General features: G+C 42.3%; 2 protein-coding genes across 19 annotated transcripts in view; both read right to left on the bottom strand.

Annotated features, from left to right (window-relative positions):
- Positions 1-7,633, bottom strand: part of LOC117515945 (S-adenosylhomocysteine hydrolase-like protein 1) — a 50,083-nt gene extending 42,450 nt beyond the window's left edge. Inside the window, exon 1 of the mRNA XM_034176760.1 lies at positions 7,318-7,633. Coding sequence (XP_034032651.1) covers positions 7,318-7,584 — 267 coding nt within the window. The 5' untranslated portion in view covers positions 7,585-7,633. The remainder of the gene's footprint in view (positions 1-7,317) is intronic.
- LOC117515943 (thyroglobulin-like) overlaps positions 1-24,664 on the bottom strand; it is a 238,456-nt gene that overhangs the window by 128,498 nt on the left and 85,294 nt on the right. The window lies entirely within an intron of this gene.

Here is a 24,664-nt window from a genome sequence, read left to right as displayed (position 1 = left end):
CCACTCCTGTCTCCAGGCTGAAACACCGGACTTTAGTGATAGGGGATTCTATCACCCGCAAACACAGGTTACAGACGCCGGATGACGTTAAATGTATTCCTGGGGCCAGAGCTCCCAACATTGCATCTCATCTTAGGGTGCTGACGCTGCAGAAGGGAAGACAGATGAAGGAACATGACATGAGATATAGTCACATAGTTATTCACGTTGGCACCATTGATATCAGGATGAAACACTCAGGGGTCACAAAAATGGACATAGAGAGGACTTGTGACCTTGCCAGAAAGATGTCTCGGCATCGATTAATAGTCTCTGGTCCCCTCCCCTCCCGGGGTACTGATGAGGCGTTTAGCAGGCTGACATCGTTAAATAGGTGGCTGGCGCAGTTTTGTAGACAGCAAGGCTTTAGCTTTATTGATAACTGGCCTTCATTCTGGGGCCGCCGTGGCTTGCTGATGCCGGACGACCTCCACCCTAGTGGGGAAGGCGCCGCCATTTTGTCTGTAAACATAGATAGAGCTCTACAGGGAGGGTAACATTAGGAATCTACAGCAGGCCACGGAGCAGGTGACTAGAGATCCTGCAAGGCTTATGAGAAATGTGGGTGTGGAATCCATTAGCTTAGCGGGAAATTTAGTGCAGAGAATCCACTGTGGTGATAGTTCAGTTTATTTGCCAGGGAGGGAATTTCAACAAATTGAGACTGTGGCCTGCTTCCGTAGTCATGTCCATAAAATTGTGTCCATAAAAATCATACAGGGATATGCTTTCCAAACTTAATAACCATTACTATATTGGATGATGCTGAAATTGAGGATGGCCCAGTGGTGCTCCAGCAATAGCAAAGATTTCGTGTCTGCTACCTACAACGCGCGTGGAATGTCTCAAACCTAAACCTACTTCTAGGCATCATATATATGCTACTCTGGAACCACCCCTAAACCCAAACAGTTCAACCGCCAATCCCACTGAGGGTCCTTAGGACTGGGTCTCATTAACATCAGATCACTGTCCTCAAAATCATTGTTGATCAATGATCTAATTATTGATCATCACTTAGATATGATTTTGCTATGTGAAACCTGGCTTAAACCTACAACTGTCCTCTCCTTAAATGAGGCCTGCCCACCAGCATATACATTTAGTCACGTCCCTCGTGATGCGAAGCAGGCGGGGGGTGGTTGCTCTTATTTATAAATCTAGGTTTAGCTTATTAGCTGTTGGGGGCTACAAATATAACTCGTTTGAGCATCTGATTCTCCGCTCTGCTCAGGATATTACACATTGCCAAGGTCAGAAGAATAAAAATCAGTTGTATTACTTTGTCACTGTATATAGGCCTCCTGGCCCATATTCTGAATTCTTAGATGAATTTGGTGCATTCATCTCTAACTTGTCAACTAGTGTAGATAACATTCTGATCATTGGTGACTTTAACAGTCATATAATTAAGCCTTCTGATCCCCTCTGCAAATCATTTATGGAAACTGTGGATACATTAGGATTTCGGCAATGCATTTGGGATTCGACACACATTAGTGGAAATACCCCGGATCTGGTTCTCGCACATGGTATTGCTGTCACGAATACTGACATCATGCCTCTTACATCAGTGGTGTCTGATCACTCACTTATTAAGTTTACAGTTTCGCTGCCGTGTTTAGTGGAACAACAACCTTATATACATCATTACGGCGATGCAATAACTCCTCAACTAAGACTGAACTCGAAGCTAGACTGTCTGATGTCTTAGCTTCACATGTGACAAATACCCAGTCAGTAGACAGACTTGTGGATAGTTTAAACTCATTGCTCAAAACTACACTCGACATGATTGCACCACCTGTGTTAAAATCGCGCTCCCCCAAATCACAGTCTCCTTGGTTCAATGATTATCTGCGTGACCTCAAGCATAAAGCAAGAGGTCTAGAACGGAAATGGCGTCGTTCAAAATTAGAAGTATTTCACCTTGCATGGCATGATGCTGTCTTAGGGCCCTGTCCCACTGGCGTTTAGGAGGATTTGCGGATGGAATGTGCACAAAAGTGGCCCACATCCGCCAAACAACCGCAATAACCATGTAACATTCCTGTATGAGTCGCCCGCCATCCGAACACGTCCGTGATCATCCGCAGAGGCACGCATGTCCACAGCCAGGATTTTTGAGCGGCTCAAAAATCCTGCTGCAGATGAGATCCGCATCACTGCCTGAACACATACTGAAGACATACGCAGGACATACACAATCAATGCGCTGCATATCCCCTGTCATCCGCTGATATGTGCAACCAACAGGTTGGCGTGGCTTGGCAGCGGACCGGGACAGCATGCAAAACAGATATGAACCGTGCCCAGCACGGCCACATCACGGACGCAAATGGTATGTTGCGCATGCAGACAGAGTGGGCACGGATGAAGCGAGTGCATCACGGCCGCTGTGCCCCGCATGGGGGCGCCTCCGCGGTCGCCTTCGCTTCTGTTCCCTGTTATATCCACTTTTCTTCCTCATGTATTCGCTGATCCACCCCGGGACATTTGTCATTTCCGCCCACCTTTGTTGCGGATGCTCAGCTTTTGTCTCCTCATTTCATGCGCAAATCCGCCAAAACGCCAGTGGGACAGGGCCCTTAGACTATAAGCATGCATTATTGCCTACAAAGTGGACCTACTACTCTGATTTGATCAACAAAAACAAGCATAACCACCTTTAGTTCGCTCTCCTTTTACAGTACAAGATTTCCTGGATTACTTTGGGAAGAAAATAGAAGACATCAGGTAAAACATATCCCGGCATGCCTTAACCCAGCCACTACACCCTGCTACTGAGGTGGGCGCCACTACTGAGGTATTACCTAGATTTACAGAATTTGATAGTATCTCACTAGGCATGCTGACAAAACTTGTCATGTCAACAAAAAGCACAACCTCTTTATTTGATCCTACAACCCCTGGCAAAAATTATGGAATCACCAGCCTCGGAGGATGTTCCTTCAGTTGTTTAATTTTGTAGAAAAAAAGCAGATCACAGACATGACACAAAACTAAAGTAATTTCAAATGGCAACTTTCTGGCTTTAAGAAACACTATAAGAAATCAGGAAAAATAATTGTGGCAGTCAGTAACGGTTACTTTTTTAGACCAAGCAGAGGGAAAAAAATATGGACTCACTCAGTTCCGAGGAATAAATTATGGAATCACCCTGTAAATTTTCATCCCCAAAACTAACACCTGCATCAAATCAGATCTGCTCGTTAGTCTGCATCTAAAAAGGAGTGATCACACCTTGGAGAGCTGTTGCACCAAGTAGACTGACATGAATCATGGCTCCAACACGAGAAATGCCAATTGAAACAAAGGAGAGGATTATCAAACTCTTAAAAGAGGGTAAATAATCATGCAATGTTGCAAAAGATGTTGGTTGTTCACAGTCAGCTGTGTCTAAACTCTGGACCAAATACAAACAACATGGGAAGGTTGTTAAAGGCAAACATACTGGTAGACCAAGGAAGACACCAAAGCGTCAAGACAGAAAACTTAAAGCAATATGTCTCAAAAATCGAAAAGGCACAACAAAACAAATGAGGAACAAATGGGAGGAAACTGGAGTCAACGTCTGTGACTGAACTGTAAGAAACCACCTAAAGGAAATGGGATTTACATACAGAAAAGCCATCATTAACAACTAAACAGAAAAAAACAAGGTTACAATGGGCTAAGGAAAAGCAATCGTGGACTGTGGATGACTGGATGAAAGTCATATTCAGTGATGAATCTCGAATCTGCATTGGGCAAGGTGATGATGATGGAACTTTTGTTTGGTGCCATTCCAATGAGATTTATAAAGATGACTGCCTGAAGAGAACATGTAAATTTCCACAGTCATTGATGATATGGGGCTGCATGTCAGGTAAAGGCACTGCGGAGATGGCTGTCATTACATCATCAATAAATGCACAAGTTGACGCTGATATTTTGGACACTTTTCTTATCCCATTAATTGAAAGGATGTTTGGGGATGATGAAATCATTTTTTCAAGATGATAATGCATCTTGCCATAGAGCAAAAACTGTGAAAACATTCCTTGCAAAAAGACACATAGGGTCAATGTCATGGCCTGCAAATAGTCCGGATCTTAATCCAATTGAAAATCTTTGGTGGAAGTTGAAGAAAATGGTCCATGACAAGGCTCCAACCTGCAAAGCTGATCTGGCAACAGCAATCAGAGAAAGTTGGAGCCAGATTGATGAAGAGTACTGTTTGTCACTCATTAAGTCCATGCCTCAGAGACTGCAAGCTGTTATAAAAGACAGAGGTGGTGCAACAAAATACTAGTGATGTGTTGGAGCGTTCTTTTGTTTTTCATGATTCCATAATTTTTTCCTCAGAACTGAGTGATTCCATATTTTTTCCCCTCTGCTTGGTCTAAAAAAGTAACCGTTACTGACTGCCACAATTTTTTTTCCTGATTTCTTATAGTGTTTCTTAAAGCCAGAAAGTTGCCATTTGAAATTACTTTAGTTTTGTGTCATGTCTGTGATATGCTTTTTTTCTAAATTAAACAACTGAATGAACATCCTCCGAGGCCGGTGATTCCATAATTTTTGCCAGGGGTTGTATACCGACAAAACTGTTTAAGGACCTGTGGCCCACTCTTGGGCCAACTGTGCTGGAAATTATTAATCTTTCTTTAACTTCTGGATCTGTTCCTAAATGTTTCAAATCTGCAGTGATTAAACTATTACTTAAGAAACCTAATCTTGACCCTAGTGTATTGAAAAACTATCAGCTGATATCAAATCTATCATTTTTCTCTAAAATTCTGTAAAAGTGGTGTCACGGCAGCTCGTAGACTATCTTACTGAGAATAATCTCTTTGAGCCACTGCAGTCTGCTTTTAGAAAATATCATTCCACAGAGACGGCTCTCATTAAAGTGGTGAATGATCTTCTGCTTACAATGGATTCGGACACTACTACGGTTCTGTTGCTGTTAGATCTCAGTGCTGCATTTGATACAGTGGATCATCATATTCTACTTGATAGGCTGGAAAATCATTTTGGGATTACTGGGAGTGCCCTTGCATTGCTGACGTCATACTTGACCTGTCGTTCTCACACTGTTTTGTACAGTAACACTACCTCTAACCTTAGTGACATGAAATTTGGGGTTCCACAGGGGTCTGTCTTAGGCCCCCTGCTTTTATCCCTTTATATAGCACCCTTGGGCACATATTGCGGCGTTTTGGGATTACCTTTCACTGCTATGCAGATGATACTCAGTTATACATGCCGATAACTGCTGGTAATTTCATTCACATAAAATCCTTAGAAGATTGCCTTGCAGCAGTGAGAAGTTGGATGTCTAAAAACTTCCTACTTTAAAAGTCTGATAAGACTGAAATGATGGTTCTTGGTCCAGTGAGACATCGGCATCAATTTGACCAGGTACGCTCAGCCTCGGCTCGTGTGTCATACATCACACTGACAAAGTGAGGAACCTTGGGGTAATTTTTGATCCTTCATTGTCCTTTGGCCTCCACATTAGAAATATTACTAGGGCTGCTTTCTTCCACCTGCGAAATATAGGGAAGATTCGTCCCATCCTGTCTATGGCTGATGCTGAGATCCTGATCCATGCATTTATCTCTTCTAGACTGGACTACTGCAATGCTCTATTTTCTGGTTTACTGCAGTCTATCATTAGGGGTTTCCAATTGGTTCAAAATGCTGCAGCCAGACTTTTGACACGAAGCAGAAAGTTCGACCACATTACACCCATTTTGGCATTCCTTCACTGGCTTCCTGTCCCATTGAGATCAGATTTTAAGGTTCTGCTACTAACCTATAAAATTATTCATGGACTGGCACCTCCCTACCTAGCTGACCTAATTAAACCTTACGTACCGGCCCGGGCTTTACGTTCTCAGGGTGCAGGACTACTTTGTGTCCCTAAGGTGAATAAGAAGTCTGTGGGTCACAGAGCTTTCTCTTATCGTGCCCCTGTTCTGTGGAATGATCTCCCTGCGTCAATAAAACAGTCAGATTCTGTGGAGATTTTCAAGTCCAGACTTAAGACGCACTTATTTTCCCTTTCATATGGCTAGCATACAGTTTTGTTTTACGCTTTTAATTCATTTATTAGTAATTTGAGCGGGCTGCGGCCTCAACTTTACCTAAATTCTGGGTCTTTTAGTGAAGTTTAGGGCTATCAGATTATCATATTTAATATGATACTATGGTTTTATTGTCAAATTTTATATCAGCTCACTCAAACTTTTTAGTTCCTCACATCTGTTTTTAGGAAAAGGATCAATCGGTCATATTGTACGCATGACGAGATTGTTATGGAGGCAACAGATGACGAGGAAATATTTTGCAGTTTTGCTTGCTGGTCACAATTCACAATGATCAATAAGGTGAGAAACCCGACCTGTTTTTAACACAAATGTTGAATAAATTGAAAATTCTCCAAGTAGTAATAACAATTCATTCATTCATTTTATACCCGCTCGCTCCAATCAAGGGTCATTTTGTTTGCAGACGTACAAAAGATCTTCAAAATAAGGCTGATCGTTTGTAAATGTAATTAATTTAAATAGTAAAGTAGCTTTAGAGCATCTCAGAAACTGAAGCAACAAAAATAAATGAATAAATAATACAAAAAGAAAGAAAACTGTCCTCTGGTTCCTTTGACTGACCCAGAATGTGTGCAGTAGATATGAATGTTAAACACTTACAGACGCCTCCAGGTCAAATTATTAATAGCCTGAGGATATGCAAGGTCTGTGAGAAAAGTATCCAACCTTTTTATTTTTTTCAAAAACCATATGGATTTGAATCACGTGTGATTGCATCAGCCAAGCTTGAACCTTCATGCGCATGCGTGAGTTTTTTCACGCCTGTCGGTTGCGTCATATTAATTTTCCGAACGGTGTCCACCTGGAGGTCTCTCACAGTTTCTGGAAAAAAAAAACTGATGCAGCAAAGCTCCAAATCGTTCAGACATTTATTCGCAATAAAAAAACGACGAGAGGGGTGGACCACTGCTCACACAAAGCCTGCTCACAGGCGAATGACGCAACCGACAGGCGTGAAAAAACTCACACATGCGCACGAAGGCTCAAGCTTGGCTGATGCAATCACACGTGATTCAAATCCATATGGTTTTTGAAAAAAATAAAAAGGTCGGATACTTTTCTCACAGACGCCGTATGCAGATTCACGCTTCCTTCCGGATACAGGATTTTTACATTGTTTATTTCTACAAGGCCAAGCCCCCCCCCCCCCCCCCCCCCCCCCGGGAGTGAACTCACTCACCATATCAGTCTTCTGAGCTTCAGTAACTGTCTGTGTCTCGTCTGCGTCCTCTTCTGCGTCCTCGCTCTCTCGCTGGCCCTGCTGTGTCCATCTGCTCTCTGCAGCCTTCAGCATTCCCAGCAGCTTTGGGCTACATTTTAGAGGCTGATCTTTGGGGCTTTCTTCTGTAACAGCAGAAGAATGCCATAATGCCTCTATGCCATAATCTTCATCTTCAGGATGCAGATTCTCCCAAGATCCTCCTGTGATTTCCTTTCCCTCTGCCATGACTGTTCTGCTCACAGGCAGCAATGAACTGGACAGATGCAAACCAGCAGCCTGCCCACATGCTGCATGTCATGTTTGTACTCTAAGCAACAGCACTTCTTGAGTTACTTTGACTAAATGTAAAATAGATCATTGCTGCAGTGGAAGCACCAGTGGGATTTATTTTGTTTGAATCTAGTCTGAAATGTAACCTGGAAATGTAGGAATGTATAACTTTATTCCAAACACAGTTCAAAATGCACAAACATATCCCCCATATAAGCTATCTGGAATAAACAACCTAAAAACAACAAACTTCAAGGGTGCCGTCTAAAACCTTTGCTGGAGTGGACGTGCCTTTGGTGTGTTTTTGTCATGAGTCATGAGCCATAATGATTACGAAAACCACAGCAAACACAAACACAGGATGACATTATAAACAAAGTGGCATTGCAAAGTGTTTACATTAAACCCGACCAGCATAGTGGCCTTAATGAAAAGGCATATTTAGTGTATAGGGTTATTTTAGACAGACTTGTCTCAATCTATCATTGCGGTGAGAAGTAGAAAGTCCCCCCGCCTCACCACCGTGTTAACAACCCAGTTTGTTTTTTTGCTTGTGAACGGTAATATCCCATAGATGCTTAGTGGAGATGCCTGCCTTTATGTCATCATCAGTTACCAAGTTATGAATGGTAAATAGATTCATTCATCCATTCATTCATTCATTTTGTTAACCCGACGATTCCGGGTCAGGGTCACAGAGGAGATTATGGAAATTATGAACAGGTGTGACAGAAACACACACACACACACACACACATATATATATATATATATAAATATATATATATAAAAAAAACCATGGAGCACAGCGGTGTTTTGCTGTATCTGTTAGCTGTTTAATCTGCGCAGTTAGATTGATCTAGATAACTAGATAACGATTTGTTTCACAGTGTAATCTTCACGTGCCTTAACTAAAGCACTCCCTCTGCTGAATCACCTCTAAATTATTTACACATTATTCACTTTGTGTGTTTTTAGGAATCCGCTAGCTTAGCGCAGCTACTAGCTCTTAGCCGATTTAGCATGGCGGCTTCTCCTGTCTCTCCCGCACTTTTCTGCTCTGGGTGTGAAATGTTTAGTTATTCCTCGGCCTCCTTTAGCAGTAATGGTACTTGTAATAAGTGTAGCTTATTCGTAGCTTCGAGGCCAGGCTGGGCGAAAATTCTACAGCTAGCCAGGCCCCTGTAGTCGGTGCGGACCAAGGTAGCTTAGCCGCCGTTAGTTCCCTTCCAGCAGATCCCGAGCAGCCGGGAAAGCAGGCCGACTGGGTGACTGTGAGGAGGAAGCGTAGTCCTAAACAGAAGCCCCATGTACACCGCCAACCCGTTCACATTTCTAACCATTTTTCCCCACTCGGCGACACACCTGCCGAGGATCAAACTCTGGTTATTGGCGACTCTGTTTTGAGAAATGTGACGTTAGCGACACCAGCAACCATAGTCAATTGTCTTCCGGGGCCCAGAGCAGGCGACATTGAAGGAAATTTGAAACTGCTGGCTAAGGCTAAGTGTAAATTTGGTAAGATTGTAATTCACATCGGCAGTAATGACACCCGGTTACGCCAATCAGAGGTTACTAAAATTAACATTGAATCGGTGTGTAACTTTGCAAAAACAATGTCGGACTCTGTAGTTTTCTCTGGGCCCCTCCCCAATCGGACCGGGAGTGACATGTTTAGCTGCATGTTCCCCTTGAATTGCTGGCTGTCTGAGTGGTGTCCAAAAAATGAGGTGGGCTTCATAGATAATTGGCAAAGCTTCTGGGGAAAACCTGGTCTTGTTAGGAGAGACGGCATCCATCCCACTTTGGATGGTGCAGCTCTCATTTCTAGAAATCTGGCCAATTTTCTTAAATCCTCCAAACCGTGACTATCCAGGGTTGGGACCAGGAAGCAGAGTTGTAGTCTTACACACCTCTCTGCAGCTTCTCTCCCCCTGCCATCCCCTCATTACCCCATCCCCGTAGAGACGGAGCCTGCTCCCAGACCAATAACCAGTAAAAATCTATTTAAGCATAAAAATTGAAAAAGAAAAAATAATATAGCACCTTCAACTGCACCACAGACTAAAACAGTTAAATGTGGTCTATTAAACATTAGGTCTCTCTCTTCTAAGTCCCTGTTAGTAAATGATAAAATAATTGATCAACATATTGATTTATTCTGCCTTACAGAAACCTGGTTACAGCAGGATGAATATGTTAGTTTAAATGAGTCAACACCCCCGAGTCACACTAATTGCCAGAATGCTCGTAGCATGGGCTGATGCGGAGGATAAGCAGCAATCTTCCATTCCAGCTTATTAATTAATCCAAAACCCAGACAGAGCTTTAATTCATTTGAAAGTTTGACTCTTAGTCTTGTTCATCCAAATTGGAAGTCCCAAAAACCAGTTTTATTTGTTATTATCTATCGTCCACCTGCTCGTTACTGTGAGTTTCTCTGTGAATTTTCAGACCTTTTGCCTGACATAGTGCTTAGCTCAGATAAGATAATTATAGTGGGCAATTTTAACATCCACACAGATGCTCAGAATGACAGCCTCAACACTGCATTTAATCTATTATTAGACTCAATTGGCTTTGCTCAAAATGTAAATGAGTCCACCCACCACTTTAATCATATCTTAGATCTTGTTCTGACTTATGGTATGGAAATTGAAGACTTAACAATATTCCCTGAAAACTCCCTTCTGTCTGATCATTTCTTAATAACATTTTCATTTACTCTGATGGACTACCCAGCAGTGGGGAATAAGTTTCATTACACTAGAAGTCTTTCAGAAAGCGCTGTAACTAGGTTTAAGGATATGATTCCTTCTTTATGTTCTCTAATGCCATATACCAACACAGTTCAGAGTAGCTACCTAAACTCTGTGAGTGAGATAGAGTATCTCGTCAATAGTTTTACATCCTCATTGAAGACAACTTTGGATGCTGTAGCTCCTCTGAAAAAGAGAGCCTTAAATCAGAAGTGCCTGACTCTGTTATATAACTCACAAACTCGCAGCTTAAAGCAGATAACCCGTAAGTTGGAGAGGAAATGGCGTCTCACTAATTTAGAAGATCTTCACTTTGCCTGGAAAAAGAGTCTGTTGCTCTATAAAAAAGCCCTCCGTAAAGCTAGGACATCTTACTACTCATCACTAATTGAAGAAAATAAGAACAACCCCAGGTTTCTTTTCAACACTGTAGCCAGGCTGACAAAGAGTCAGAGCTCTATTGAGCTTAGTATTCCTTTAACTTTAACTAGTAATGACTTCATGACTTTCTTTGCTAATAAAATTTTAACTATTAGAGAAAAAATTACTGATAACCATCCCAAAGACATACTGTTATCTTTGGCTGCTTTCAGTGATGCCGGTATTTGGTTAGACTCTTTCTCTCCGATTGTTCTGTCTGAGTTATTTTCATTAGTTACTTCCTCCAAACCATCAACATGTCTATTAGACCCCATTCCTACCAGGCTGCTCAAGGAAGCCCTACCATTAATTAATGCTTCGATCTTAAATATGATCAATCTATCTTTGTTAGTTGGCTATGTACCACAGGCTTTTAAGGTGGCAGTAATTAAACCATTACTTAAAAAGCCATCACTTGACCCAGCTATCTTAGCTAATTATAGGCCAATCTCCAACCTTCCTTTTCTCTCAAAAATTCTTGAAAGGGTAGTTATAAAACAGCTAACTGATCATCTGCAGAGGAATGGTCTACTTGAAGAGTTTCAGTCAGGTTTTAGAATTCATCATAGTACAGAAACAGCATTAGTGAAGGTTACAAATGATTTTCTTATGGCCTCAGACAGTGAACTCATCTCTGTGCTTGTTCTGTTAGACCTCAGTGCTGCTTTTGATACCGTTGACCACAAAATTTTATTACAGAGATTAGAGCATGCCATAGGTACATGGATGACCTCTAATTTCCTGCTTTTAAACTCAGATAAAACTGAAGTTATTGTACTTGGCCCCACAAATCTTAGAAACATGGTGTCTAACCAGATCCTTACTCTGGATGGCATTACCCTGACCTCTAGTAATACTGTGAGAAATCTTGGAGTAATTTTTGATCAGGATATGTCATTCAATGTGCATATTAAACAAATATGTAGGACTGCTTTTTTGCATTTACGCAATATCTCTAAAATTAGAAAGGTCTTGTCTCAGAGTGATGCTGAAAAACTAATTCATGCATTTATTTCCTCTAGGCTGGACTATTGTAATTCATTATTATCAGGTTGTCCTAAAAGTTCCCTGAAAAGCCTTCAGTTAATTCAAAATGCTGCAGCTAGAGTACTGACAGGGACTAGAAGGAGAGTGTTGTATGGCTGGGGGGCCTGGCTGCCTTTTTGTTTCTGTCTTTTGTTTTTCCTTCCAGGTGGCTTGCATTTGGGACTGAGTGGCTGTGTAGCTGAGTTTATCAGGACCTCACCCTGATCACCTGCGGCTCGTCAGGACTCACAGCTGTGGTGCATCTACATGGATTGGAACATGGTGGCATTTAAGACTGGAGTACACAGTGTGTATTTGCCAGAGACTCGACCTTGTGACCAGACGGGTGAGATCGTCGTCTCGGGAGCCATCTCATCATCAGTGGATGCAGAGAACGTCCAGGTTTGATGCATGGTCTGTGAAAGAGGAGAGGGTGAGGTCTCACGCTCGTCAGCACACTTCCTGAGGTACGTTAGATTTTGTGACTAACATTTATACAGTCAGTAAATGTGGTGTCCCTCACACCTTATTATATTGAGCTGTATGTTGGTCGTTTAAATCAGCTTCCGCTGCAGTGAGTTTGTGAACTGGATGTTCCATGCCTGCAGGGTGGGAAGCTGATTAGTAATTAAGCCAGGAAGTGTTTGCTGTTTGTGCACCTTTGAGCGTTCTCTCTGTGTGTTGAGTGTGGACTCACATAATGATTCCTTCTTTCACAGACTCGGTTTGTCGCGGCCACCTGGGGGGTGTCGGCAGGGTCCTTGGGTCCGAACCAGTTCTGGCTCCGGACCGTTAGCGCTGCTGGGAGCGCACCGCAGTCCACCACGCCAGACCTCGCACTTTTATATTTTTCACAGCACTGTTATGTTCATTAAACTCTGTTATCCTTTGTACCGTGCTCTGCTTATTTTATACTGGGTCCTTCAAACGCTGGTCGGTTCTCCGGGCTGCGTCCGACACATAACAGGAGAGAGCATATCTCACCCATATTGGCCTCTCTTCATTGGCTTCCTGTTAATTCTAGAATAGAATTTAAAATTCTTCTTCTTACTTATAAGGTTTTGAATAATCAGGTCCCATCTTATATTAGGGACCTCATAGCACCATATCAACCCAATAGAGCGCTTCGCTCTCAGACTGCAGGCTTACTTGTAGTTCCTAGGGTTTGTAAGAGTAGAATGGGAGGCAGAGCCTTCAGCTTTCAGGCTCCTCTCCTCTGGAACCAGCTCCCAATTCAGATGAGGGAGACAGACACCCTCTCTACTTTTAAGATTAGGTTTAAAACTTTCCTTTTTGCTAAAGCTTATAGTTAGGGCTGGATCAGGTGACCCTGAACCATCCCTTAGTTATGCTGCTATAGACTTAGACTGCTGGGGGGTTCCCATGATGCATGGAGTGTTTCTTTCTCTTTTTGCTCTGTATGCACCACTCTGCATTTAATCATTAGTTATTGATCTCTGCTCCCCTCCACAGCATGTCTTTTTCCTGGTTCTCTCCCTCAGCCCCAACCAGTCCCAGCAGAAGACTGCCCCTCCCTGAGCCTGGTTCTGCTGGAGGTTTCTTCCTGTTAAAAGGGAGTTTTTCCTTCCCACTGTCGCCAAGTGCTTGCTCACAGGGGGTCGTTTTGACCGTTGGGGTTTTTCCGTAATTATTGTATGGCCTTGCCTTACAATATAAAGCGCCTTGGGGCAACTGTTTGTTGTGATTTGGCGCTATATTAATAAAATTGATTTGATTTGAACTCTTTGGTGTGAAGGCCAGGCGTCATGTTTAGAGGAAACCAGGCACCATCCCTACAGTGGAGCATGTGGTGGCAGCATCATGCTGTGGGGATGTTTTTCAGCGGCAGGAACTGAGAGACTAGTCAGGATTGAGGTAAATATGAATGCAGCAATGTACAGAAACATCCTGGATGAAAACCTGCTCCAGAGCACTCTTGACCTCAGATTGGGGGATGGTTTATCTTTCAACACAGGGGTGGATCTAGGTTTCTTAGAAGATGGGAGGTGCAGAAGAGGCACCTGAGGTCAGCCTGAATGAATTGTTTGACAGCATCCTCATGGTTAAGTTACTTCACCTTTGCGTAGTGTACTGCAACCTGGTTTCACGGCAAGTCGTGCTTCAGCAGCACAAAATATACATTAATCTATTGGTTTGTGATACTATGACAAAAAGCACCTCATTTTCGTCACAAATTCATTCTCATTCATTCCGTGATGGCTGCACAAAATTAAAAGTGAAGCTTGGGGGGTTGGGGGGGCTATGGTTAGGGTGGGAGGGAAGGAGTAAGATTAGGTTATGGTTAAGGTTAGGGTTGGGGGTGGGAGTAGGGTTAGGAATAGTGAGTTAAAAAAAGCTCCGTCATGAAAATTTGACTCATTTCGTCACGGAGCACAAAAAAAAAAAACGTGAGACTGGGCTGAGTACTGCCATCATGGTCAATGTGGTAATATCTCCAACAAGTTCTGTGGTACTTGCTGTTCTTTTGTTAGCTGATGTTTGTGTGCCAACCAGAAGCTTTTCCAGTATTGGAGCTCTCTCTCTGAAGTAAAAGCAGTGTTTACAGTTCCTTATTTCATGTTGCCATAATCAAGGATCCCCTTGGATCCCAGCCGGGAGATCCAGGGGAGCCTCCTGGTGTCGGAACGTGCGGAGTCTCCATGACAAACTGGTGTGGCGGACCCGGTGCCCAAGCGGAGAGGCAAAAGAGGAGCTGACAGAGTCTAAGGGCTACATCCGAGGCTAGCGACGGCCGCTACAACCGAGGCTAGCGGCAGGTACATCCGAGGCTTGGCGGCGGCTACATCCGAGGCTAGCTGCGGCTACATCCGAGGCTTGCGGCGGCTACATCCGAGGCTGGCGGCAGCTACATCCGAGGCTGGCGGCGGCTACATCCGAGGCTAGCGACGGCTACAGCTGAGGCTAACGGCGGCTACATCCGAGGCTGGCAGCGGCTACATCCAAGGCTGGCAGCGGCTACATCTGAGGTTGGCGGCGGCTACATCCGAGGTTGGCGGTGGCTACATCCAAGGCTGGTGGCGGCTATATCCGAGGTTAACATTGGGGCGGGTCGGTGTGCGGCGACCGGACCTGTGGTGGTGGAGACTATAAGTAAGCATTGTTTCACAATTAATAGTGGCCAGTTCTAAATCACAATAGTCAACATGGCACCACCTAAGAAAACCAATAAACTTGAGGAAGACATAGAGGAGATAAAGACCTCATTAAATCCTATATCGAAAGACATGTCTAATCTAGACAAGTTGACGGAGGAGATTAAAGAGCTCAAAAATCTTGTTAAAGAGAAGGACAAGATTATTAAGAAGCTTGAACAACGTGTGGATGAATTTGAACAATACTCTAGAAAAGACGATGTTATAATATCTGGTTTAGAAACAAAACATCGGCCTTATGCAAGGGTAGTGGATTCTAGTGGAGCCAATGGGGAAGATGTACCATCTGAAGAACTTCAAACATTGGAACAACAAGTTACAAATTTTTTATATCAAAAAGGTGTTGTCATCCATCAAGACACTATATCAGACTGTCATACTATTCCATCCAAAGATAGTAAAAATAAACTATCTACCATTATTATACGATTTACAAGCAGAAAATACAAAAATGAATTATTAAGACAGGCAAAGAATCTGAAAGGAACAAGTGTCTATATAAATGAGCATCTAACGAAAAAAAAATGCAGATATTGCTAGGGAAGCAAGACTACTAAAAAAACAGAAACACATTGTTGCTACATGGGTCTGGAACTGTAGGGTGTGGATTAGAGTGAAAGAAGGAACAAATGGCATACAAATCAAAAACATGGATGACCTTACAAAATACAGACCTGAATAGACAATTAAGTATGATGCCAGTTGGTCATTTGACCAACAAAAATCAGATCAAACATGGAAACAGATGATAAAATATATGACATAGACACCAACGTTGATGAAAGTATATTTGACTTAAAAACAATTGGTTGTGAGTATTATATGGAAGAACAGCTAAACAGTGAAAAAATTACAGAAGATACCCTGTCACTCATACATATAAACAGCCGAAGCTTGTATTGTAAAATGTCAAAAATAAAAGATTATTTAAATCAGTTTAAAAATAGATTCAGCATTGTTGCAATCACAGAATCTTGGCTTGAAGATGACCTCATGGCTGATGTTCAAATGGAGGGATATGAGCTGTATTTTGTAAACAGAAGAGATAAAAAAGGCGGAGGTATTGTTTTGTACACAAAAACAGATCTGACATGTACAATTGTAGAAGAAATGACAATTATAGATGATGTCATAGAAATTGTAACAGTGGAAATTGTACATGAAACATCTAAGAATATTCTAATCAGTTGTGTATACAGAGCACCAGACTCTTGCGTTGTGAAATTTACAGATAAAATAATAGAATTATTCCATCAAATCAAAAACAAAACGCTTTTTATGTGTGGAGACTTTAACATTAATATAGAAAGCTCCAGTTGCCAAAGAACAAGTGATTTTGTGAATTCAATGTATAGTTTGGGTTTATTCCCCTTGATAACAAAACCAACCAGAATTACATCGCAAAAGTGCAACTGTAATTGACAATATATTCACAAATAGAACAGATGATGTTGGGAAAGTGTAGTGACACGGACCCACAACAGGGGGCGTAAATGAACGGACAATGGAAGGAGTCAAATTATAACACTTTACTGGTGTGAATGTCACAACCAAACACAGCAGAATCAGAATGTGCAACAGTCAATTAATAAAAGGTGTCGTGTTGGCAGGCTCGACGATAGGAGACGCCCGTCTGGAAACGAACCGGAACCACACGATTTCCACCGCCACCTGAACCCGAGGAATACTGGAGCCGCCAAGTCCCGGAGTCCCCAGGTGGCCACCTTCCCGGCGTGTCGGATCTGGTACTGCTGGCAGAAAGCAAAAGACAGTCAAAGGGTGGGTGTGTGAACACCCAGTAACACTGGTGGGAATGCCACCTCCACCTCTCACTCAGCGCGTTGCAGCGGTCTCAGCTGAAAAGGAGCGCCGTCTTGCACAGCCTCCTCAAAAACGACCGGTTCTCCTGCAAACACTCACAATAAACAGATTCACAAAAGGCTGAGGATATTACCTCCAGATGAAGATGATATCTCGGCAGTTAGGTGGAGGTGTCTTCCTGCTTTTATACCAGATGTGTTGATTAGTGACAGCTGTCACGGATGATGGGTGACAGCTGTCACCACGGCTTGTTCCTGAGGCGGCAGCGCCCTCTCGTGCCTGAAGCCCGCACTTCAGGCAGGGCGCCTTCTGGTGGTGGGCCAGCAGTACCTCCTCTTCTGGCAGCCCACACAACAGATGAAATTATTAAGAATGGGATCTTGATGACAGATGTTAGTGATCATTTACCAGTTTTTTCAACATTTAAATACAAAAATTGGTACAAGAAAAAACGTATAAATTTTAAAAGCGATACGTCAGTAAAAACCTTAGAGGCATTAAATTATGACCTTAAAAATCAAAATTGTGAAGAAGTTTATGTCGGCGACGTTAATGTAGCATATAATTCATTTATGAAAATACTGATGAAATCATATAATAAAAACTGTAAATTAATAAAAATTAGTAAGAAAAGAGTAAATAAACCATGGCTGACTAAGGGAATAAAAAAGGCTTGTGTAAAGAAAAACTATTTATATAGGTGCTTTTTAAAAATGCAAACAAAGGAAACAGAACACAGATACAAAAAATATAAAAATAAACTATTGACAATAATTAGGAAACAAAAAAAAAAGATTATTATAGTGAACAATTAAGAGTAAAGATAATATAAAGGCAATATGGGGAATTATAAATAGTGTGAAATCAACTTTTCCAAGGAAAATAAAGAGATATATGACATAAAATAAGTTGCAAATGAGTTTAATGATTATTTTTCAAATGTGGGATCAAGTCTGGTGGGAAATAAACTAATAGTAGAAGATAAATACACTTGTAAATACGGTCAGTAGTATTTTCCTTGACAATGTGGAAAAAGATGAAATAAGAAATATTGTAAAAAGCTGTGTAAGCAAAAGATCAACTGACTATGAAGATTTAGACATGATGACTGTAAAAAGTATAATAGAAACTGTTATTGAACCATTCACTTACATTTGTAATCTGTCTCTGTCAACAGGAATTTTCCCAGACAAAATGAAAATTGCCAAGGTAGTCCCATTATATAAAAATGGAGACAAACATAATTTTTTAAATTACAGGCCAGTGTCATTGCTTCCACAGTTTTCTAAAATTATGGAAAAAGTTTTTGTGACAAGGTTGGACAAATTCATTGAGAAACATCATATTTTAAATAATGCTCAGTATGGATTCAGAACAAAACATTCAACAGCTATGGCAATTATGGAATTAACAGAGAAAATATCAACAACAATAGACAATAAGGATTATTTTGTAAGTATTTTTATCGACCTGAAAAAGCTTTTGATGTTATCGACCACTCAAGATTGCTTCACAAGTTACAACAATATGGAATTAGAGGTATTGCACATCAGTGGGTAAAAAGCTACTTAGAAAATAGAAACAGTTTGTACAGATAAATAATACTAAATCAGAATTGTGTAACATTATTTATGGAGTACCACAAGGGTCGGTACTTGGACCCAAACTGTTTATTTTGTATATCAATGACTTTGTGAATGTATCTAAAGTACTTGGCAGCCTATTATTTGCTGATGATACATTATTTTACTCTGGATCAGATATACAGGAAGTAGTACAAGTGATAAATACAGAGTTGGAAAAAGTTAAACATTGGTTTGATATAAACAGATTGTCACTAAATCTTAATAAGACAAATTTCATATTGTTTAATGAAAAAATGATGTGTCATTAAAAATAGATGGAACGGACATACAAAGGGTAAAAGAAACGAAATTTCTAGGAGTCATGATTGATGAAGATCTTACATGGACGTCACACATAAATTACACAAAAGGAAAAATAGCGAAAGCCATTGCTGTTTTGCATAAAGTAAAATTTTCGTTGAATAGTTATGGTTTATTAACATTGTACAATTCATTGATTGTCCCATATTTAACTTACTGTGTAGAAATCTGGGGATCAACATGTAAAACTTATACACAACCATTATTTATTCTGCAGAAAAGAGCTTTAAAAATGATTAGCAATAGTCGTTTTAGAGATCCATCTAATCCATTATTCATTAAGTATAGGGTACTTAAATTTCATGATTTAGTTGATTTGAAAATATTACAAACAATGCACCAAGCTAATAAAAATACCTTACCAATAAACATTCAAAATATGTTTGAAAAAAGAGTAAGTATTTATAATTTGAAAGGAATAGAAGACTTTAAAAAACCAAGATTCAGAACCAAAGTAAAGGAACGGAGTATTGCAGTGAATGGTGTAAAATTATGGAACAACCTCAACAAAGAAATCAAAGAATCAAGGTCGCTTAAATTATTTAAAAACGTATTAAACTAGATGTATTAAGTAAGTATGAAACTATGAAATAAGTCAGTGGGTTGTGACAAAGTCTAAAATGTAATCTGTTAATAATGTCTAAAATGTTTTAAGTCTAAAATGTAACCTGTTAAAAAAGTAATCTTTTAAATGATGGCTAAAATTATGAAATAAGTCAGTGGTATCTGACAAAGTCAAAAAATGTAATCTGTTAAATAATGTTGAATAATGATGCTTAAAATTGAAAGATTGTATTGTAAAAAGGGGCAGAAAATATAAGACTTGTTCTTCCCTCTGCTCCTTTTCATTCAATGTCTTGTAATATATTCATTTCTGCTTTTCTGTTTTTCTTTTAAATGAATGAAATAAATATTGAGAAAAAAAAAAAGGACAAAATAATTATGCATACTATTTAGTAACCAAAACATAAGGTGTTGTCCATTACCTTTACTTTAGCTGCCAAAAGTCACAGACTGGGGCCCACCTTGAGAGAATCTAGTGATGACAAATCTTTGTCCCAGAAGTGTAGTTCATCTGTCAGTGAGTCCAAGTCAGGATCAGGCAAGTTCATAATCCCCAATGGCACAAGGGACATGATAGACTGCACCTTCCTGTTGTCCTTTGAAAACCTGGTATTCAGCTCTTGCAGCAGACTGTCTTGGAAGGATTTTCCAACTGTCTGTTTGTAATTGTCACTGGGAAAATAACAAGCCCAACAGTAAAAATGGTTTGTGCTATGTTAAGGTGTACAGCAGGAACTGGGTTGGGTGCAGGGTATAACAAAGGGTAGGGTAGGTACAGTGGCATGGTGTAGGCTAAATGTATGCTGGGGCAGGGCAGGATAGGGCAAGGAAAGGAAGGAAGACAGGGTAGACTTAAGGGGAATGGAGCAATTATTTTAAATTGTATCATCATAATATAATATATATATATATATATATATATATATATATATATATATATATATATATATATATATATATGATGCATCCGGGGGGGTGGTTATGGTTAGGGTGGGGGGAAGGAGTAAGATTAGGTTATGGTTAAGGTTAGGGTTGGGGGTGGGAGTAGGGTTAGGAATAGTGAGTTAAAAAAGATAAGATAAGAAAAGCCTTTATTCATCCCTCAATGGGGAAATTTCAGTGTCACATCGCAGCATAGAACAGTAGGAATAGAAGGGCATGCAACAAAACAACAAGCATCTCTCAAAAACAAGAACCAAAAAAGGCATTGAGTGCCGGGTAAAGCTGAGGCTACCATTGTTCAGTTCAGTGCTGCACTGCCGGGATGATATACATCGTCGGGGTGTGAGAGTGATCAGATAAAATGACTTCAGCGTGAAATGTACGACAAGTTATTCTGATATTTACAATATGGGCAGTTCAAAATACAAGTATAAGTAATATGTATATGTAATATGTAGTGTAATATATGTAAAGTGACTTGAGTGCACCATAAGTTAAATTATTGCACTAATAAATACAGCAGGTAGTGACATGATTATTGTCCTGGTTGCTATGGTTACCACAGCACTAGCATTGATCATTGTACAGTCTGACAGCAGCCGGGAGAAACAATCTGCGGAATCTCTCCCTCACACAGCGAGGGTGGATGAGTCTGTCACTGAAACTGCTCTCCAGAGCAGACAGAACGTCCTGCAGGGGGTGACACTCGTGGTCCAGCATAGATTTAAGTTTAGCCAGGACCCTCCTGTCCCCCCCTCCTGCACAGAGTCCAGAGGACAGCCCAGGACAGAGCAGGATTTCCTGATGATCTTATCCAGTCTTTTCCTGTCCCTCTCTGTGATGCTGCTGCTCCAGCAGACCACACCGTACAGGATGGCAGATGCCACCACAGAGTCATAGAAGGTCCTCAGGAGTGGCCCCCTCACTCCAAAAGACCTCACCCTCCTCAGGAGGTAGAGGCAGCTCTGACCCTTCCTGTAAAGTACGTCCGTGGTGTGAGTCCAGTCCAGTTTGTTGTTCAGATGAACACCCAGGTAATTATAAGAGTCCACTCTCTCAATGTCCCTTCCCTGGATGTTCACTGGGGGGAGTGTAGTGGGGCGGCGTCTGAAGTCCACCACCATCTCCTTGGTCTTCCCCGCGTTGATGAGGAGGTGGTTCCTCTGACACCAGTCCACAAAGTCCTGCGTTAGTCCTCTGTACTCCGCGTCATCATCGTCCATAATAAGTCCAATGAGGGCGGAGTCATCGGAGAACTTCTGCAGGACACAGCTGTCCGTGTTGTGTCTGAAGTCTGCAGTGTAAAGAGTGAAGAGGAAGGGCACGAGGACCGTCCCCTGGGGGGCCCCCACACTGCAGGTCAGGAGGTCAGACACACAGTTCTTGGTCCTCACAAACTGGGGTCTGTTTGTGAGGTAGTCCAGGACCCACTCAGCCAGATCCTCGTCCACTCCTGCAATCACCAGCTTGTCCCTCAGGAGCCGCGGCTGGATGGTGTTGAAAGTGCTGGAGAAGTCAAAGAAAAGAATCCTCACAGCGCTGCCGGGCCTCTCCAGGTGGGACAGTGAGCGGTGCAGCAGGGAGATGATGGCGTCCTCCACTCCGATGCGAAGGTAAGCAAACTGCTGTGGGTCCATAGCAGAGCTCACCGTGGAGCAGAGGTGACACAGGATGAGGCGCTCTAGGGTCTTCATCAGGTGGGATGGCGCACGGTGTTTTGGGCACTGGAACCACACATGACGTTTTCCAGAGGTGTGGCACCGTCCTCAGCTTCAGGCTCAGGTTGAAGACCCGCTCCATGACCCCACACAGCTCATCTGCGCAGGATTTGAGGAGCCTCGGGCTGATCTTGTCTGGGCCTGCTGCCTTTTTGCTCTTTAGTCTCTTCAGCTGACTCCTGACCTGATCTGCCATGAAGAGTAGAGAGCAGGTGGGGGGGAAGGTAGGGGTGGAGGAGGGGGAGGAGGTCTGGCTGGTGCAGGGGATGTGTATTGGGAATGAAGCAGTCTGTGGTGGCAGTGTGAGCGGAGGTGTAAGGAGGGGGAGGGGGGATACTGGGCAGAGGCACCGAAGACAGAGCAGGGGGAGGAGGAGGAGGGGTTGTGTCGAACCTCAGAAAGTACTTGTTGAGGTCGTTTGCCCATTGATGGTCCCCTTCCGCCTGTTTGGGAGGGGGTTTGAACCCAGAGATGGCTTTCAAGCTGCTCCACACCCCCTGGATGTTCTGGTGTTGGAGCTGCTCCTCCAACTTCCTCTTGTAGGCGGTCTGAGCTTTGCAAATATCCCTCCTCAGTTCTCTCTGTATATTCTTCAGGGCCTCTCGGTTCCCTGACTTAAAGGCTCTCTTCTTCTCCTTCAGCAGAGTCTTTATGTCAGGGTTAATCCATGGTTTGTTGTTAGAGAAACACCGTACTGTCCGGGTATGTACAGTGTTTTCAAAGCAGAAGTTGATGTAGTCCGTGATGCATTCTGTCATGGCGTTTATGTCCTCCTTGTGAGGGTCACAGAGTTCGGACCACACAGTTGTGCTGAAACAGTCTCTAAGTGCCGCCTCAGACGACTTCTGTACAATCCGAGACTCAGCAGGCTGCCTTCGCACAAGGGGCACATATACTGGTGCCAAATGGATGAGATTGTGGTCTGATCTGCCCAGTGGGGGAAGGGGGGAAGAGTTGTATACCTCCTACACACTGGCAAAAAATAAGTCCAGTGTTTTATTGTCTCTGGTGGGACAGGTCACATACTGAGTGTGTGTGGAGAGGACAGAGGCAGGGTTGGAGTGGTTGAAGTCCCCCAGTGGTGAGGAACAGGGCCTGTGGGTGTCTTGACTGCAGATCACTGATGCAATTTAGCAGATGCTCACAAGCGATTTCAGGGTTAGCAGATGGGGCTACATACACAGCTATCACCATAACTTGTGAGAACTCCCGAGGCAAAAAGTGAATGCACTGATTTACAGCATGAGAGAAGAAGCTCAGGACATTTTAGTCTCTCTACATCTCAATCCAGAACAGGCAAGTGAGTACCACACAGTCAAGCAAAGGCTAGATGCTCACTTTGTAGCTCAAAGAAACATTATATTTGAAAGAGCTAAGTTTAATCAGCGGCAGCAAGGGATGGACGAGTCGGCCGACAGCTTTATCACCGCGCTGCATTGTTTAGCTGAACACTGTGGATATGGCCCACTACACGATGAGATGGTCAGAGACAGACTAGAAGTCGGACTCAGAGACAAGCACTTATCTGAACTACAAATAGATCCAGAGCTGACACTAGAAAAAGCAGTAACTAAAGGAAAACAGAGTGAAATGGTCAAGAAACAAGAAATGTTGAAAACAAACTTTAAAGGAGATGTTGTAAATACTCAAATTGACAGTTTGCGCGCTAAGCCACAAGGGGGTGCCAGACACAAACAAACCAAACTGCAGCCCAAACAAGGATACATGAAAGCCAAGCCTTGCACAAGATGTGGAGACACAAATGGTCACGCATTTCAGCAATGTCCAGCCAGAGAAGTTGCATGCAATAACTGCAAAAAGAAAGGACATTTTGCCAGAGTGTGCAAGTTAAAAAAATGTATGAAGTGAATGTAGAAATTATTACAGAAGATTCTTCGTCTGAGGAAATGCATTTTTGGGCTCGCTATCCAGTGATTCTTCAGACCCATGGATGACTAAATACAAATGGACGACTCCAAATCGGGTGCTGATGTGACAGCAGTCCCAACAAGCATGTATGGAAAAGGACAGTTTGGTGAACTAGTTCAAACCAGAAAAGTGCTGATGGGGCCTGGCAGGCCACCTTTAAAAGTTAAAGGCAAGTTTACTGTAACTCTCAAGAAGAAAAGTAAAAGCATAATAGAGGACATTTATGTTGTTGAAGGACTAAGTACAGCTTTACTTAGCAGACAAGCAGCCACTGCACTACAACTAGTCGCTAGACTGGACACGGCTACTTTGGACTCTAAAGAGACAGTAAAACAAGAATTTCCAGAGCTCTTCAAAGGACTGGGGACAATTAAAGGAGAATACAACATTGTTCTCAAACCTGAGGCACAACCATTTTCTGTCTCGACGCCATGGTGCATCTCTCTCCCTCTACTGCCAAAAGTTAAAGAGGAACTAAAGCGCATGGAGCAACAAGGGGTCATCTCCAAGGTGGAGCAGCCTACAGAATTGTGCACGCCAATGGTGGTACTTCCCAAACCCACACAAGATTGTGTCCGAATATGTACTGACCTCACACAACTTAACAAATCTGTGTTAAGAGAGAGACACCAGCTACCTTCAGTGGAAAACACCCTGGATGACTCTCTGGTGCCAAGGTATTTTCAAAGCTAGATGCAAATGCAGGTTTCTGGCAAATTCCTCTCTGTATCATCTCT

Source organism: Thalassophryne amazonica, chromosome 8 (genome assembly GCF_902500255.1).
Source record: "Thalassophryne amazonica chromosome 8, fThaAma1.1, whole genome shotgun sequence".
In the NCBI taxonomy this organism is placed as follows: Eukaryota; Metazoa; Chordata; class Actinopteri; order Batrachoidiformes; family Batrachoididae; genus Thalassophryne; species Thalassophryne amazonica.
The sequence above is the reverse complement of the archived record's forward strand: the minus strand, read 5'-3'. Positions and strand labels throughout refer to the sequence as shown.